The 18,853-nt window shown below is 37.8% G+C and overlaps 1 protein-coding gene across 1 annotated transcript in view; it reads right to left on the reverse strand.

Annotated features, from left to right (window-relative positions):
• rfx6.L (regulatory factor X6 L homeolog) overlaps positions 1-18,853 on the reverse strand; it is a 35,570-nt gene that overhangs the window by 917 nt on the left and 15,800 nt on the right. The window contains 12 exon segments of the mRNA NM_001202422.2: positions 1,150-1,374; positions 2,782-3,282; positions 3,747-3,956; positions 5,999-6,121; positions 7,091-7,208; positions 13,008-13,102; positions 13,624-13,768; positions 13,854-14,013; positions 14,259-14,308; positions 14,396-14,509; positions 14,585-14,662; positions 16,490-16,597. Of these exon segments, the coding sequence (NP_001189351.1) occupies positions 1,150-1,374; positions 2,782-3,282; positions 3,747-3,956; positions 5,999-6,121; positions 7,091-7,208; positions 13,008-13,102; positions 13,624-13,768; positions 13,854-14,013; positions 14,259-14,308; positions 14,396-14,509; positions 14,585-14,662; positions 16,490-16,597 (1,927 nt within the window).

Consider the following 18,853-nt stretch of genomic DNA (forward strand, 5'->3'; position numbering starts at 1 on the left):
AATTCAGCTTACTCATAAGCAACTTAGCAGATCAAGATTAGAAAGGGAAAAACACATTTTAAGCATGCTCCTATTTGAATCAAATAGAAAGAAAACACTGTTGCTGGACATTAAAATAAATGAACAAAACTGTTGAATGAAAATAGACAGAGGGCTTGGATTTCAAACAAAAAAATAAAAAATACTCTGTTTTTAGTGAATGGACTGCATCGAAAAATAGCATTGATTAACATTAATGTTGGCTACATGAGTTGCAGACTTTCTAGGCTGGACATTAACATTTGGTCACCTGGTTGAGTCTAAACATGCACCTAACACTAATGCAGTTATTTTATGCACAGTTGGGCTAGTCATGCCCAGTTTTACTACCCACAATCAAATGGATTGACACTGAATTGCTCAGAACTGATATAACATGGAGTAGGAGTTTGCAGAAAGCAAAGTAATTTGTTGTTTTTATAGTAGTTTCTGTGGGTAGACATGCTATGGATGTCTTAGTGCAGGTACAGAAGGCAAAAAACATTTCGAGAATTGGGTTGAAAATGATTGGTGGCTAATGGAGAGATAGAAAGTAAGTCAAATTATTATTATTATTTGAAAAAAAGAGATTATGGGTATGTAAAAGATGACTGAAATATGTTGTGAAGAAATCCATATAGCATAGATAATGTTTCAGAGAATAATGTACCCCTTACAATAATTTCTAAGCAAAGGTACAGTCAGTGTGCAAAAATCCAAAGAACTCCAAGGTGACATGGAATGTCCTCATGTACTAACACATCATTTGAAAAAACAGTTAGAATTGTAGAAAAACATCTATACCAATCTCAGACATGTACAAGGCAAGAAAATGAGTCATGAGCCCATACTTTTGCCGCTGCCACCACTCAAACTGATATCTATGGGGTTCTCGACTTTCATTATAGTTTTCTGTGTGATCATCATTAACAACAGTATTGGTGAAGACAGAAGTGAAGACAATGATGAAGGATAAAGAACTGTAATATTGGATTAACTTCCTCTATATCCGTAATGACTAATTTCTAATGCATCATTCCTGACAGCACAGTCCAGTCATTTAGGAAGAACCGTACTGCATCTGTGCAGTTTTCATTTAAAATCATTTGAATAAAGAGTTTAAAAACGTACCCATTGAGGATTTACGGCAAATAATAGGAGATGGTGTTTCTGCATAAAAGGATTCAAGTTGTTTCCTTCCACTGTCATCTAAAATGTTAAGTGGATCATGGATGTCATTGAAAGAGTGCAGCGGGCGGATACTGCTGACACTACTGATCACTGACACATGCTGATCAATCATGGATCCAAGCCGGTGGGATGAATCTGGGTAGCTTAAATTATTTCCGTAGTATCCTGTAAAGGTAAAATCTGATAAGTAATTTGATCATTGTTTTTTAAATGTTATCTACTATACATCAGATCAGTAAGCTTGATTTCAAGTCTCTGAAGAATGTTCAGAGAAAGTTACCTTTTTATTGGCCACCGCTGGGATCACCTGGCTGTAGCTGGGAATTAAGGGAGCAACAACATGGAGCTGGCCACTGCTCCTGTATAAATGATAGCACCCCATCCTAAGGGCAGTGGCACACAGGAAGATTTGTCACCCACAAATTTTTATGCATGGCTGTGGGCAACAAATCCCTGAAAATTCCTTTCCATTCCCCAACTTATCGCTAAATTGCCTGAAGTTGCCTCCGGACAAAGCTTTGGGTGATTTAACGATATGTTGGGCATACAGGCAGCAATTTTAATTACTGCCAATGGAAAAACATTTTCGGGAGATTTGTCTCCCACAGCCATGGTAAGGCCACACTGGGCGTTTCGGGGAGATTTGGTTGCCTGGCGACTAATTGCCTCGTCTTTGCAGCTACCAATCTCCCCAAACCCCTTCGCTGACTCTGCGCCAGCTAAAATGAAAAAACGCCGGCGCTAATCACATGCGGCGATTCGTTTTCCGAAGTCGCTCGAAGTTGTCTCACAAGGAAACTTCGGGCGTCTTCGGAAAATGTATCGCTGCATGTGATTATCGCCGAAATTATATAATTTTAGCTGGCGCAGAGTAAGGGAAGCCGTTTGGGGAGATTGGTCACCGCAAACACGAGGCGATTAGTTGCCAGGCAACCAAATCTCCCCAAAATGCCCAATGTGGCCTAACCCTAAGGGTGAAGACACACAGTAGCAGCTACTTATCACGGCTATAAAACAGACAATAGTGATAATTGGCTTTGCCCACGAGCTCTAAACCACAGCAACCAATCAGCAGCTAGAATTTACTGGTCATCTGTATAAAAAGAAACATCTTATTGGTTGATATGGGTTACTGCTCCTGTTTAAACTTAGCACCTTTAATTACATATGGGGGTAAGTGTATTTTAGCATAGGCAATTCTTATTATTGTCTATATCAGGGTTTTTTTTTTGGCATGTTGTAGCCAGTGCCAGAAAAAAAGGTGCTACTAGTAGCAGTTACTTGTGGCTACAAAATATAGACATAGACAATACTGAGAATTGCCTCAGCTAAAACACATGTAGTTTCTTAGCAAAGCCAAGTATCACTATTTTCTATTTTGCAGACATGACAAGTAGCTGCTGCTGTATGACAAGTAGCTGCAGCTGTGTGTCTTCACCCTAATAGTTTAATAATGTACAACTTTCACTTTTTGCTCTGCCAATCATCTTGACCTCTGTCATTTATCCTCTACACATGTTCACTCCACTTTGCAATCCTGTGCTTTGTAAAGGAAATGAAAAGATGAAATACCATTGGAAGAATTGGAAGGATATGTTCCCGTCTGACATCCTCCAGAACTGCCCAAAAAATTGAATCCCCTGGTGTTAATAAATTGCATGTTGTGTATTTCTTGGGGACTTGTTGATGGTCCATAATTTGAAGAGGGATGCCCACTGTAGGGAGATACTGCACAGCTGTTGGCAAAATAGTCCCTGGAAATCTGTTGCTCGTTGAGAGGTGTATATCGGCTTTGGTCCACCCGATGGATGAAAACTCCAGAAGGGGGCTGAGCTTGAAACATTGCTTGATAGTTTGAACCAGTTGCAAAATAGTTCTGGTTTGATGATGGATGGTTTTGGTAAGGAGTGTCTGAAAATGAGGAGATATGTGTGTGACTTGGCAAGACTGAGCCAACACTGGAAGGTCTTATTGCCATTGGTCCTTGGTTTATAACACTTCCCCTATTTAACATTGCAGGTGACATAGGTGGAGTTATCAGATGTCCTGTACTTTGGGAAATGTCCACTGGATCTAAAAATAATATACACCAATACTGTTATTATAATGCAAATAATCTGTAATACATGATTTCATAAAAACTTTCAAGGGCAACTACAATTTTTAAGTGTACCATTAGTGGAAAAATAGGCAAGCACACAAAAATGAAGTCAATATTTTTTCCCTTTTTTACATGCTACATTTTTTCACATTGTCTACTACCACATTAACATTACCTATACCTTATATAATTAAGTCAATGGCAGATTTTGGGCATTTTACCAGTGTGTTTTAGTAGTCCAAATACATAAAAATTGGTCTACATAGCTGGCTTTTTTCAGACCTAGATCCCCTTTTACGCTTTATTAAGCACTTGGAATGACCTTAAACAGGCCATGGTACTACCCAATTTTGTAATATGATTTAAAAATCTCTTGCACCTCTTACAAAGAACAGAGTGTAGTGTTTACAAAGAACAGAGTGTAGTACATGTTTACCTGTGAGTTGAATATTTACATTCTCTCCATTTGAAAAGGAGTGCATGCCACTGACAAGCCCAGAATGCTGTTCAGACGATAAAGTTGTGAAAGTCTGTTTTTGAAGACATTCATTTTTTACAGCAGGATCTGTTGGAAGATTACCAGACTTGTTGCGACTTGCAAGAAAGCAGGAGCTTGGGGATGCCATAAAAGTAGCTTTGCTTGCATCTGTCAAGAAAAAAATAACACAACTATTGCAACTGATCATGGCAGGGATTCTGGCACAATGGGGCATGGTGAAGGCATGCAGTGAATCAGGGAAGAGCACTCATGTGTGGGGTATGTTTTTCTCATTATTATTTGAGTCCCCTGGGGGGAGGACCCTGCTAAGGTATTATTATGAAGCTCCATGATTACTGTTGCATTCCTAACTGCAAAGCAACAACTCTGCAATACCAGGCTGCCAGGGGCGCAATACCAATGATGAGAGTTGAGAAACTCACCTCACGTGGCAGCACTCCACTGGTTGCCAGGGTTTTTAAACCAGAAACCGGCTCTTCTAGCATAAAGAGTGCCAGTGAGCTTCTCTGTGCTTGTGAAATGGAGCACCCAGACCCCCCTGGGCCCCCAAAAAGGCGAGTGCGGGAGGGGCAATAGTAGCAAGCCACTTCAGGCGGCAAAGGGCCAGGATCACCCCTGTATGCTGCCTTATAACAATATCAAATTGTGAGTACACATCTTTATTAGTAAAAGTATATTAAACTATATTAAATAACAGAATATCAATGCTGTAAAAGCCAGGAATTCTTGCCAAAGAACACATCTTGTTATGGCTTAACTACCGTGGCAGGTTAGAAACTACAATACCAGAATATCAGATATATAAGATATGCATAAAGTACTGAATATGATGATAGTGTTCCTTTTTCCTGTCTGGCAGTAATTAGTTATTGAAATTAGAAATACTTATGCTCCGCATTTCCAGCTCCACAACTTCAGTCTTATGACTATTGAGCAGAAAGCCATGTATTTCTTTAACCAGTTAGGAAAATTGCTAATATTTTTTAAAAGCTAAAACAAATAAATTTCCAACACATCTAAAAAATGAAACATTTGGGGGCCGATTCATTAACTTCGATTGAAGGATTCGAAAAACTTTGAATTTCGAAGTGTTTTTTGGGCTACTTCGAAGGTCCCCATAGGCGTTCCTAAGTTTTTTTGATCGAAGGATATTCTTTCGATCGTTGGATTTAAATCCTTCATTCGATTGCAGTTTTTGCGCAAAATCCTTCGACTTCGATTTTAATTCCCAGTCGAATATCGAGGGTTAATTAACCCTCGATATTCGACCCTTGGTGAATCGGCCCCTATAGGAGAAGAAAAGTCACACTGGGGTGCCCCCCCCCAGTGATTGTATTCACTTACCTGATAACCGAGGAGCATTGCCCTGGGGTATCTGGTAAGTGAGTAAAATCCGTGGAGGAAGGTTAATTTTGGCCCCCCCCAGTAAATATGATTTTTCTTCTACATTAAGCATACATTTAAAATTTTAATTAAACATTGGGTTTTAGATTCATATGAGCACTGCATGTTATGCATTGTTACTTTAAGGGACAGATTCATCAAGTTCAAATTTAAGTTTCTTTTGTGCTAAAACAAAGAATTCGATTTTCTTTGAATGTTCACGATTTATTAAGTGCAAAAAAAACTCAAATGTAAAAATTCGGTTTCTAAAAGCTGACATGTCATGTAGAAGTCAAAACAAGTAAAAGTTTAGCAATTTTTTAAAAATCAGGTTTTTTTGATTTTTGTCAAAAGTTAGTAGACACATTAAGAATGATGAGTAGAATGTGATTTTGCTGTGTTCAAGGTTTTTTTGTTTTTAATCAGATGAGTTTTTGAAATTCAAGTTTTTTAAATAATTCGAAAATTTGTGTACAGGTATGGGACCTGTGATCTAGAATGCTCGGGACCTTCAGTAATTGAGAACTTTTTGGATAATGGGTTTGAGATAATGGATCCCATACCTGTACCACATATTGCCAAATACTTATGTGTGCTAATATTTCCAATATTTGTGTATCATTACAATAGGGCTGTCTTCCTGGAGATCATTTTAATCACATAATTTCAAATGGAAAGGGGCAGGAATATTATAGCTCAGCAGTGACATTTACAGACATAAAGCCTCGTGTTCCTATCTTGCTTTGTTTTGGGACATGTTGTAGTGACTGACATATTCCAATAGCAGGCAAGACTTGTCCACATACCTGCATTTTTCATGTACCTATCCAGTAAATTCTGAAGCTCTTGTTCTTTATCATTGTTAAACTGTGTCTCTACTGCCAGAAGAATATACTCATCAAGCAACATTCTAATCAGATGAAAGGAACCTAAAGAAGGGAGAAGAACAAATTGAGATAGTCACTCCTGTTATCTCCATGACCATCTCTCTACACTCTTGAAGGCAAACAAATGATTGCTGTACTTTAAATGACCTACCAAGACTAACATGAGATAGCCAAAGGGTTCTTAGTCTAATCTTTTCATTAAACACCCACTTGGTTAATACACTTTCTGCCTCATGGTACACAAATTACATCAAAGACTAAACTGAAGTCAGAGAGTTGATTCTAAGGGAAAGCAGATAAAACACAATGATTTAGATTTCACTATTACTGTTTACTTATGCATCTTGGGGAAGATACATGAGTTTTAAGAACTGTATTTCTAGATTAATCACATAATGACACTAAAACAAAAGGCTGGCGTTCATCAGTATCACAACTGCATGAGTAATAGCATAGAGTCAAGTGCCTTATTTGCTCATCTTGTGTTCTTAACTACATTAGGGGGCACATTTACTAAGCTCGAGTGAAGGATTTGAATGAAAACAACTTCGAATTTCGAAGTATTTTTTTGTGTACTTCAAACATCGAATAGGCTACTACGACCTTCGACTTCGAACGATTCGAACTAAAAATCGTTCGACTATTTTGACCATTTGATAATCGAAGTACTGTCTCTTTAAAAAATACTTTAACTTCATACTTCGCCACTTTAAACTTCAAAGCTTTTTTTGATCAAATAAAAATCCTTCGATCGATTGATTAAAATCGTTTGAATCGTTCGATTCGAACGATTTTATCGATCAAAGTATTTGCACTAAAATCCTTCGAATACGATATTCGAATTCGAAGGATTTTACTTCGAGGGTCGAATTTGAGGGTTTATTAACCCTCGAAATTCGACACTTGATAAATGTGCCTCTAGGTATAGTATAGCTTTACAAAGGTAATTTCACATATTCTGAAATTATTGGATGATCCAAAGCATAGTATTATAGTAATAGATAAAAATACCAAAACTAGATGCATTGTTGAGAGTCAAATTGTGCATAACACGGGCCCCAAAGAAACTCCACTTCAACAGGAAATCCTGTGCTCGCTTCTTCAGTGACTTTCCATTTTGTTTACTAGCCTAAAATCAAAAGATTGAAAAAATGAGGTTTTAATTTGTTTCCCCTTAATTCATTTAATTTGTTATACAAGACGAGTAATTGACTTGTGATAGTATGGAGATATATTATGTTTAACTATATATGAAATTTAAGCCCTCTATAAGATAACAATATATGTAAGTTGTATGAAATTCTGCAATACATAGTAAAAACTAACTTTCTGCATATTCTCACTCATGGTGTTACAAAATAATAATGATTTTCTTTCCTTGAGAGTGCCAATCTATGAATAGAACTCGCAACCCACTCTTGGCTTTTTAGGGCCATGTCTTAAAAGTTTTAAACTCATGATTAGGGATGTAGCGAACGGCGGAAAAAATGTTCGCGAACATATTCGCGAACTTGCGTCCAAAAATGCGAACGGTTCGCGAACGTCGCGAACCCCATAGACTTCAATGGGAAGGCGAATTTTAAAAGCTAGAAAAGACATTTCTGGCCAGAAAAATGATTTTAAAGTTGTTTAAAGGGTGCAACGACCTGGACAGTGGCATGCCAGAGGGGGATCAAGGGCAAAAATGTATCTGAAAAATACATTGTTGACACAGCGCTGCGTTTTATGCTGTAAAGGGCAGAAATCACACTACGTCACTCAGGTGATGTTTCTGGACACGGAATGTGAAAAAGCTCACACAGCTAGGTGGCACTTGGTTAAAGACTGGGCAAACAATGCCTGCAAGGGCAACGTATACAGTAGTGGATACGGAATATATTATTGCTGCTGTAAAAACATCACTCAGGTGATGTTTACAGACACAGAATTATTATTGTTATTTAGACAGAATGTGAAAAAGCTCACACAGCTAGGTGGCACTTGCATACCTCCCAACTGTCCCTCTTTTGACCACTCAACCCCCTGTCCCTCTTTTGTACTGGAAAGTCCCTCTTTTCTCTGCACTGAACAGCCAGAAAAAAAACAGTTTCTAACTTAATTGGCTTTTGGCAGAGAGCTCAGAACAGCTAACAGGTGCAAATAAGATACTTTGTAACAATTTTGACTCTGGTTGGTGCTGGTAGTGGTGAACTACTAGGAGGAGCAGCACACCAGTCCCTCTTTTCTCTGCACTGAACAGCCAGAAAAAAACAGTTTCTAACTTAATTAGCTTTTGGCAGAGAGCTCAGAACAGCTAACAGGTGCAAATAAGATACTTTGTAACAATTTTGACTCTGGTTGGTGCTGGTGGTGGTGAACTACTAGGAGGAGCAGCACACCAGTCCCTCTTTTCTCTGCACTGAACAGCCAGAAAAAAAAACAGTTTCTAACTTAATTAGCTTTTGGCAGAGAGCCCAGAACAGCTAACAGGTGCAAATAAGATACTTTGTAACAATTTTGACTCTGGTTGGTGCTGGTGGTGGTGAACTACTAGGAGGAGCAGCACACCAGCCCCTCTTTTCTCTGCACTGAACAGCCAGAAAAAAAAACAGTTTCTAACTTAATTAGCTTTTGGCAGAGAGCTCAGAACAGCTAACAGGTGCAAATAAGATACTTTGTAACAATTTTGACTCTGGTTGGTGCTGGTGGTGGTGAACTACTAGGAGGAGCAGCACACCAGTCCCTCTTTTCTCTGCACTGAACAGCCAGAAAAAAAAACCAGTTTCTAACTTAATTAGCTTTTGGCAGAGAGCTCAGAACAGCTAACAGGTGCAAATAAGATACTTTGCAACAATTTTGACTCTGGTTGGTGCTGGTGGTGGTGAACTACTAGGAGGAGCAGCACACCAGTCCCTCTTTTCTCTGCACTGAACAGCCAGAAAAAAAAACAGTTTCTAACTTAATTAGCTTTTGGCAGAGAGCTCAGAACAGCTAACAGGTGCAAATAAGATACTTTGTAACAATTTTGACTCTGGTTGGTGCTGGTGGTGGTGAACTACTAGGAGGAGCAGCACACCAGCCCCTCTTTTCTCTGCACTGAACAGCCAGAAAAAAAAACAGTTTCTAACTTAATTAGCTTTTGGCAGAGAGCTCAGAACAGCTAACAGGTGCAAATAAGATACTTTGTAACAATTTTGACTCTGGTTGGTGCTGGTGGTGGTGAACTACTAGGAGGAGCAGCACACCAGTCCCTCTTTTCTCTGCACTGAACAGCCAGAAAAAAAACCAGTTTCTAACTTAATTAGCTTTTGGCAGAGAGCTCAGAACAGCTAACAGGTGCAAATAAGATACTTTGCAACAATTTTGACTCTGGTTGGTGCTGGTGGTGGTGAACTACTAGGAGGAGCAGCACACCAGTCCCTCTTTTCTCTGCACTGAACAGCCAGAAAAAAAAAACAGTTTCTAACTTAATTAGCTTTTGGCAGAGAGCTCAGAACAGCTAACAGGTGCAAATAAGATACTTTGTAACAATTTTGACTCTGGTTGGTGCTGGTGGTGGTGAACTACTAGGAGGAGCAGCACACCAGTCCCTCTTTTCTCTGAACTGAACAGCCAGAAAAAAAACAGTTTCTAACTTAATTAGCTTTTGGCAGAGAGCTCAGAACAGCTAACAGGTGCAAATAAGATACTTTGTAACAATTTTGACTCTGGTTGGTGCTGGTAGTGGTGAACTACTAGGAGGAGCAGCACACCAGTCCCTCTTTTCTCTGCACTGAACAGCCAGAAAAAAAACAGTTTCTAACTTAATTAGCTTTTGGCAGAGAGCTCAGAACAGCTAACAGGTGCAAATAAGATACTTTGTAACAATTTTGACTCTGGTTGGTGCTGGTGGTGGTGAACTACTAGGAGGAGCAGCACACCAGTCCCTCTTTTCTCTGCACTGAACAGCCAGAAAAAAAACAGTTTCTAACTTAATTAGCTTTTGGCAGAGAGCTCAGAACAGCTAACAGGTGCAAATAAGATACTTTGTAACAATTTTGACTCTGGTTGGTGCTGGTAGTGGTGAACTACTAGGAGGAGCAGCACACCAGTCCCACTCCCCAACACAGCTAGACTAATAGCACTGGGCTCTTACAGTAGCAAAGTAAAAAAAACAAAAAAGAAAATAAAAGCAGTCCTTACAAGGACTATTGGGTTATTACAGCAGTCAGCAGATGAGATCAGAAGCAGTGCCCACAGCAGCTACATACAGAGCACTGCAGTAGAAGGTAGATTACTAGTCAGCAAAGCTAACTAACCTAAACTCACTGTCCCTCAAATCCCTGCAGAGTTCTGTCCCTACAATACAGAGCAGTATCAAGTAGATTACTAGCCAGCAAAGTTACTATCAACTGTCCCTCAAATCACTTAACAGCTCTCTCCCTACACTAGCTCTTCCAAGCACAAACAGGCAGAATGAAAAAACGCTGCAGGGCTTCAGTTTATATATGGAAGGGGAGTGGTCCAGGGGGTGTGGGGTGGTCCAGGAGGGAGAGCTTCCTGATTGGCTGCCATGTATCTGCTGGTCTGGGGTGAGAGGTCAAAAATAAGCGCCAGCTAAGGCGAACCCAAATTGGCGAACGTCGCGCGACGTTCGCGAACATTCGGCGGACGCGAACAGCCGATGTTCGCGCGAATTAGTTCGCGGGCGAACAGTCCGCGACATCCCTACTCATGATCTAAATTATTACAGGCGGAGAAGTATTTTCAGGAGATTTGTCACCCGCAGTAGCGCAAACTTATTTTTGCTGGTAATCTCCAAAAAAGCAAACTATATATATATATATACACACACACACACAGTGGGTGGAACGCACAACCATAAAATGTAGAAGCCTGGGTGCCAGTACAATATCAGGAACAATTCTATATACATACAGGTGACGGCACTCCCAGAGAAAACAAAATTGAAAAAAGGCAATGTTGCTGATTAAGTCAGGTTTATTTTATCCGACGTTTCGGTTCCTATACTAGAACCTTCCTCAGGGTTCTAGTATAGGAACCGAAACGTCGGATAAAATAAACCTTACTTAATCAGCAACATTGCCTTTTTTCAACTTTGTTTTCTCTGGGAGTGCCGTCACCTGTATGTGTGTATATATATATATATATATATATATATATATATAATACACAAAAGCCATGAATATCCTGTAAATTATATCCTTATAAACGGTGAGTTCTGATGTCATCAGTTATAAACAGTGAGTTCCGATGTCATTTCTGTCACATGACTCACTGAAATTTGTGTATTATAATAAATAAAGTACCCCCAGTTGTAAAATATGAGGATATTAGAAGTTACCTCGGAGTTCCATGACCTGTATTAAAACACTCGGCCTTCGGCCTCGTGTATGGTCATGAAACTCCTCTGTAACTTATAATATCCTTAAATTTTACAAGAGGGGGTACTTTATTCACTATATATATATATATATATATATATATATATATATATATATATATATATAGTCAAATACAAGAGTCCTCTGCACTCAACCCATTATCAATATATTTAAGACAGAGACATTTTGTGCATACTACTACTGAAAAATGCCTTACCCTTTAAACAAAACAGGGATTGTTTGTCCATATATTGCAATATATTTAAGCTGGCCAACTGCGTCAAGGTCATCCCATATGACAATGGGTTGAGTGCAGAGGACTCTTGTATTTGACTACATGTATTTTGTGGTCACAGCCTCATTGCACCCCCGCTTAATGGTTTTAAAAATTAGTGATGAGCACTACTTTCCCTTGTTTGTTATATATATATATATATATATATATATATATATAAATCCTTTCGTTATTTGGATAATTTTGCCAGTAAAGATAGCACCCAGGTATCGACCTAGTTAGACGTATTACGGTGTGCGTTAAGGACTTCTGGACTGTATATATATATATATATATATATATATATATATATATATATATGAAACTGCGCTTACAGGTCTTTGCAAGGTGAAAAAATATAGATATTTAACCAACCTTTCCGAGCCCTTCTGACCTGTATATATATATATATATATATATATATATATATATATATATATATATATATATATATATATATGAAACTGCGCTTACAGGACTTTGCAAGGTGAAAAAATATAGATATTTAACCAACCTTTCCGTCTTGGCAGAGCCCTTCTGACCTGTATATATATATATATATATATATATATATATATATATATATATATATATATATATATATATATATATGTATATATATAGTTTGCTTTTTTGGAGATTTACCCGCCAAAATAAATTTGCGCCACTGAGAGCGACAAATCTCTGAAAATACTTCTCCGCCTCCAAAGGAGATTTCTGGGAGGTTAATTTATGACATTTCCTGTATGGATTCACTTATAGGGGCAAATTCACCAATTTACTAACAGGCGTAGAGGACAATTCGCTATCGAAAGAGCACATTAATAACAAAGTTTTGCGCGCCTTTTGCCAGGCAAATTTTTGCTCAGTAGAATAATCGTTACTCCGCAAATTAGCTAAAGTGAGAATTTTCCATCACGTTACCCCTTTCACCAGCGTTTGGTTGCCGAGACCTAACTTCACATTTTGATAAATTAGCTTATGCACTGTGAATTAATGTCTGACAAAGTCGTGCAAAGTGTGACAAAGCCTTCCCCGATGAATGTGCCCCATAGTATCACATGAATAATACTCAAGAACACATTACTTCCCCTAATACATATGGCAGGAAAACTGGTGCATATTGTATTCATAACCCTATAATACATTGTAATACAGAGCAGTGCCAATTTTCCATCCTATAGCACATGGCAGGAAGTGCTAGTTTATATAACATGTCACATGCCTAGTCACTTCTTCATTTTATATTGCAGTAAATAACTATAAATATTGCGTGAGCGAAAACGAATACCTTGATAACCTTTTGTTCTACAACATTGTCCAACCATTCTATAAAGGATTCAACTGTAGCATTTTTCTTCAACAGATCTCTCAGTTCTTGAAATACTAAAAATAGGAGTACAGAACCAGAGTTAAGAGAATAGAAGTTAGAATGTATAATCAGATGAACTTGTCCTTTATAAAAAAAACAAAAACTGGAAATTACCTGCTTTTGAGTATTACTAATATTACTATTTACCGATTTAGTTAAAGGGGAAGATTTCACTGTAATTCAAGTATTCTCAGGTTATTAAAGCAGTGTTTGTCAGACTTTTCCAGTTTAAATACCCTTTAGGGCCCCCTGAACTAATTACAAAGTTACAAAATATTAACATTGGTGTATCAGAATATCCCTAACTGACCTCCAAGCTGAACTCTCAAGCATAGGTTGTTTTTCAACTTTTAGGTCCCACTTTGGCACACGTGGTAATTTGTAGGCTCCTTATTTACAAATATAACTAACAAGAACCACTGAGTATATTGCACTTATAAGAAGCTATCTACTAACAAGGATTGATCTTATTTGTTTATTCAGAGAAATCCACCCCTTGAAAGTCAAAATATGTAAATAATGAATATAACCTTACACTCAGTGTAGACATCGCAATCTGAATCAGCACCACTGCAACTGCTGAGAAGCGCCTGAGATCCAATGCTGTACAAATCCACCTTCTCGATGTCAGATGTCATGGAGTTAATCACATTCTGATCAAAAAGGGCAGGGCGTGCAATCTAAGAAAATGTACAGAATCCTACAACAATCTGTGAAGTTATCACATATTACACACATTTTTTTTTTCTGTATACTAAAACTTACCTGGGCTAAATGTAGGAATGATGTCTGCCGTTTTAAAGATGATACAAATCTTCTGGCTATTGGAAGTTTCTTTTCAGAAAGGGACTCGGGAAGGTTTTCCAGAGATGAAATGACCCACTGCTCCCAGTGTTTAGCAAAGTTCCTTATGTCTGCTAACAAACTAAAATACATGCAAGAGTATTGAAAATGCAATAGATACAGTATAATGTACATCATTTCTATTATATCCTAAAGTAAAGGACTTTGGTATGAGATAAGGAAGGTTGTTTCCAACATCTGTAACACTGCACTGTGAATGCTATAATGCACAATGAAGCAAGAAATTATTTTACGCCTAGTTCTTTCAGCTTAATTATGTATTTGGAAGAAACAATAAACTGCACCACAAGACTGGAAACCTTTTACCTTTCTGGCATTTCTTGCATTGTGGAAGGGATGAGCACTTCTGTGAGAACCTGAAATTACAAATAAATATTAATTAGAACTGTTGAAGACTGTTCAAGATCATATATTCAAATATGCATATACTAAAGGTAACTCACCTTGTAAAGTATAGAATCACAAACACAGAATATGTCTGTGATTATAGGGTTGTCAAGCAGTGGAAGTAGATGGTCTGGCATTCCTTGCCAAAAATGTAATAGAAAGTGCTGGATCTACAACAGTAAATTGTATTAGTGATTGTTTGTGCCACAAATTAGAAAATAAAGGCAATATATTTATAGGCTTACCTCCTCAAAATTTCCATTAATTGCATTGTCGAGCACACACTGACAGTGGGTTTTATACATCATGATGAGAGTATCTACCTATCGAAATAAAGAGGTCACAAAAAGAAAGTGACAAAAGAAATTAATCTAATTTGTACAAAAAAAATCAAAACCCTATCCAGAGACATTTTAACACTTTAACACTTAACATTTAACATAATTACTCTGACTACTGCAAAGATTAAAGTGATACTGACACTAAAAAACAACTTTTTACAATATGAATGTACATTAAAAGTTACCAGTAGGTCATGTTGACTGTTTTTTGCTGAGAGGTCTGTTTTTGTACATAATTGTTAGTTGAAGTTTCTAAACCTGACTATATTGCCAACCTGACTGTCCCATCTCAGTCGTCAGTTAAAGTTTCTAATGCTAAGGTAATGGAAAAGCATCAGGCCAATACTTTATAGCAAAATTTTAAGTAGCATGCAAAGCCAATATTATGATAGATGCAAAAAAAGGTTTAATTTCTGGTGTCAGTCTCTCTTTAAGAACAACTATTGCCATAAGACAAAGAAAAACCCAGAATTGTAGAATTTACAGAACTGCCAGTCAGGTACTTGAGTGTCAGTGCAGTAGATTCTATTAAACTGTTTGTCATTTGCACTTTTGCAAGTGCAATATTATCTTTTTAAATATACTTAAATAGAAAAATGGCAAAACCTGCTGTTTGTTTCCTCTTTTTCTACTGCACTAGCCTATATCTCAGTGCAATGTCTAATCTTTAATCTCTACCAGTGGTGGGGGGGCCCAGGACGCAGGACCTGCTTCCTCTAAATTACGGAAATCTCCCATCTGCAGCTGCTTTCCTAACTGAGAGCTGGCAGGGAGCATTGGGAAGCAACGAAAGGGGGGCGGGCAGGCAGGTTGGAGGGTATTGGGGGTGGAGCAAGAGTGCTTGTGTGCGCCAGGCCCCTTTTAAGATTTTTTTGGCATGAGGGCCTGGTGGCATGTTGTTATGCTGCTGATCTCTACCCCAGTGAAGCTTGCTGTTTTCCTACTACAAACACACACTATGGACAATTTGCCACAGCATCAGCAGTTTATTAAAAGAAGAGTATGACAAGTTTTGGCAAAATGATTTATCATTGGCTATAACCTTTTACATCTTTTCACCAGGTGAGATTACTCCAGTGCAATTTTTTTTCAATAGAGCAAGAATACATTTTTGGCAAGAGGCTGTGAACGGCCATTATAATGACAGAGCAGACATTTTTGCATCTTATTATCTCTGTCATATCCTCCATGCTAATATTTCACATATGTGATTTCTTTATGACTTACATTTTCCAACAAATTTCCCCCACTTCCAATTTGTCTAAGCAGGTGAAGAAAAGCCAATGCGCTCCCATCTGCTCCTTCTTATAAGTGCACAGACACAGTGTCAGCCTGTGAGCACATTTTGGCACAAAAAAAGCAATTCATGCCTGTCAGAGAAAAGCGATGAACATCCCTGTGTGAAACTCGTCTTTATTCTATAGCTTTGTAATTATTTGCAAAATCTTTTTTAATGAGTAACTGAGTAACATGATAATGAATCCTTAGGGAAAAGATCAGGATTAGGAAACCAAATAGGAGGTTATAAATTAATCACTTGAATTTGGTGGGCCATGTTTGCTTTTAAAACAGTGTGGGAAATACTCTAAGAAACGTTTCTCTAAGTTAAAGGAAAACATACAGTACATGGACAAATAATGTTCCTTTTCACTTATGCCTGCTGATTACGGTATTTGTCTTATGTGATCAGAAAATATGCTATACAGAGACACTATTTTAATAAACTAAGTGCCTAATCCCACTGTGTTGCAATTGGGCAATACAACACAGTATTCAGTCTCTCACTTCAGAAATATCCCTACACCCTACCTTTTCTTTGGATATGCCCCCTTGTAAGACGAGATGCTGAGCACTTGGGAATTCCGGCAGCAATGTTCCAGTCTTTGAACTAAGAGAGTATTTTCTTGTAAAGCCACCCTGAACAAATTTCAGATAACAAATGATTTGTATATAAAACAGGATGTTGTACGAAAATAAAGACATTACATCATATCGATTATTCAGAACAATCTATTAGCTTTTTTTGTACAGAGGCAAATTTTGCAAGTGTTTTTATATAATATAACTGCTTATTGAAGATTAAAAGTTAGAGGAACAGTAATATGTTATCTCAACACAATATGAAATGTGCTCTGCAAGAACAAGTGTGTATGGAAAGTATTTTTGTCAGAGGGGGACTCTCCAGAAATTTTCGAGCAATAATGCTCTTCTCTTTTATACCCAATCTTTGGTTTGAAGATAAGGGAAGCATATCTTTTAAAAATGCAACATTTGGAGCAATTTAAGGAAAATATATTGAAAGTAAATAATAGTCAAAAAATGATTCCACTGTGCAATCAGTTTTTCCTACACACTAATTTAAAATAGCCGTCACAAACCTCTACCCCATCTGCCAATGAATGAAAGATTACTCATTTTATAATCTGCACCAGTATGTAGATGTATGTACAGTAAATATACCTCATTACTAAAAGAGCAAAATACAGAAAAATTACAGAAAAATATGTCACCTTTAAAGGAACAGTTCAGTGTGAAAATAAAAACTGGGTAAATAGATAGGCTGTGCAAAATAAAAAATGTTTCTAATATAGTTAGTTAGCCAAAAATGTAATATATAAAGGCTGGAGTGAACAGATGTCTAATAAAACAGCCAGAATCCAACTTCCTGCTTTTCAGCTCTATAACTCTGAGTTAGTCAGCGACTTGAAGGGGGGGCAACATGGTACATTTCTGTTCAGTGAGTTTGTAATTGATCCTCAGCATTCAGCTCAGATTCAAAAGCAACAGATATGACCCATGTGGCCCCCCCTAAAGTCTCTGATTGATTACTGCCTGGTAACCAGGGTAACCAGTCAGTGTAAACCAAGAGAGCTGAAAAGCATGAAGTAGTGTTCTGACTGACATGTTGTACATCAAATCACTCCAGCCTTTATATATTGCATTTTTGGCTAGGGATGTAGCGAACTGTTCGCCGGCGAACTAGTTCGCGCGAACTTCGACTGTTCGCGTCCGCCGAATGTTCGCGAACGTCGCGCGACGTTCGCCAATAGGCGTTCGCGTCAAAAATCGTTCGACCATTCGACCATTCGATTCCTTCGACCGCTAAAATCGAAGGATTTTCGTTCGAATCGAACGATCGAAGCCATTGGATTGAATGAAATCATTCGATCGAATGGCTTCGATCGTTCGATTCGAACGAAAATCCTTCGATCGAACGATTAAAATCCTTCGATTGTTCGAATCGAACGATTTTCGGATGTTCGAAGTTCGCGAACTGTTCGCATTTTTTGCCGGTGTTCGCGAACACATAAACGGCAGTTCGCTACATCCCTATTTTTGGCTAACTAACTACAGTATATTAGAAACATGTTTTATTTTGCACAGCCTATCTATTTACCCAGTTTTTATTTTTACACTGAACAATTCCTTTAAGAAGGCTTTAAAAAATGATCTAACCATAATTATGATTTGCAATGTAATAACTGTATAATAAAGTATATTACATTGCAAAATGTGATATAATTGTGTTCTTATTTATAAAAGTAAACAGATTTTATTGCACCTTAATGGCTTGTGGAGCACATGCTTTGAATTTTAGGGCGATGCCAAACTTACAAGTACACCTTGGGGGCATTGTCAAATCAGCTTAAATGGTCTTGACTTGCACTACCTGCTATGTTATCTGCCTTTCCAAGTTTCAAGTGCCTTAAAATCCTTTCAAGGAGCAATTTTAGGCAATTTGGTTAATATGGCATTGCCTACCAAGCTATAAAAATTGCAGACACCCAAAAGTGTGCCATTGGTTTCATAGGCTCAAGGTTTCATTTATAAATGGAAGCACAAGGGCAAATCACTATAAAGGATCCAAAATTTAGCATCAAAGATCATATATTGTACTGTTGAATATGTTTACATTTTATTAATACTGTATTGATAATTATAATAATAGTAGTAATAAGCATCATTTCCAAAGTTACTTGCCCCTAGAAATGTTTATTTGCAGCATGTGCCAATGTGACTGCTCAGTTGCAATGAATTTTAGCAAACATGAAAGCAAGGAAACCCTGGTATTATTTGCAGCATTGACGTGCTGGTAATTCCTTGGTTCACTTAGCAGTTTGTATCCATAGCCCTTAATTGACATGTGCCAATTAAGTTGAAAGTTAATATTGT

Source organism: Xenopus laevis, chromosome 5L (assembly GCF_017654675.1).
Source record: "Xenopus laevis strain J_2021 chromosome 5L, Xenopus_laevis_v10.1, whole genome shotgun sequence".
NCBI classification, from domain to species: domain Eukaryota; kingdom Metazoa; phylum Chordata; class Amphibia; order Anura; family Pipidae; genus Xenopus; species Xenopus laevis.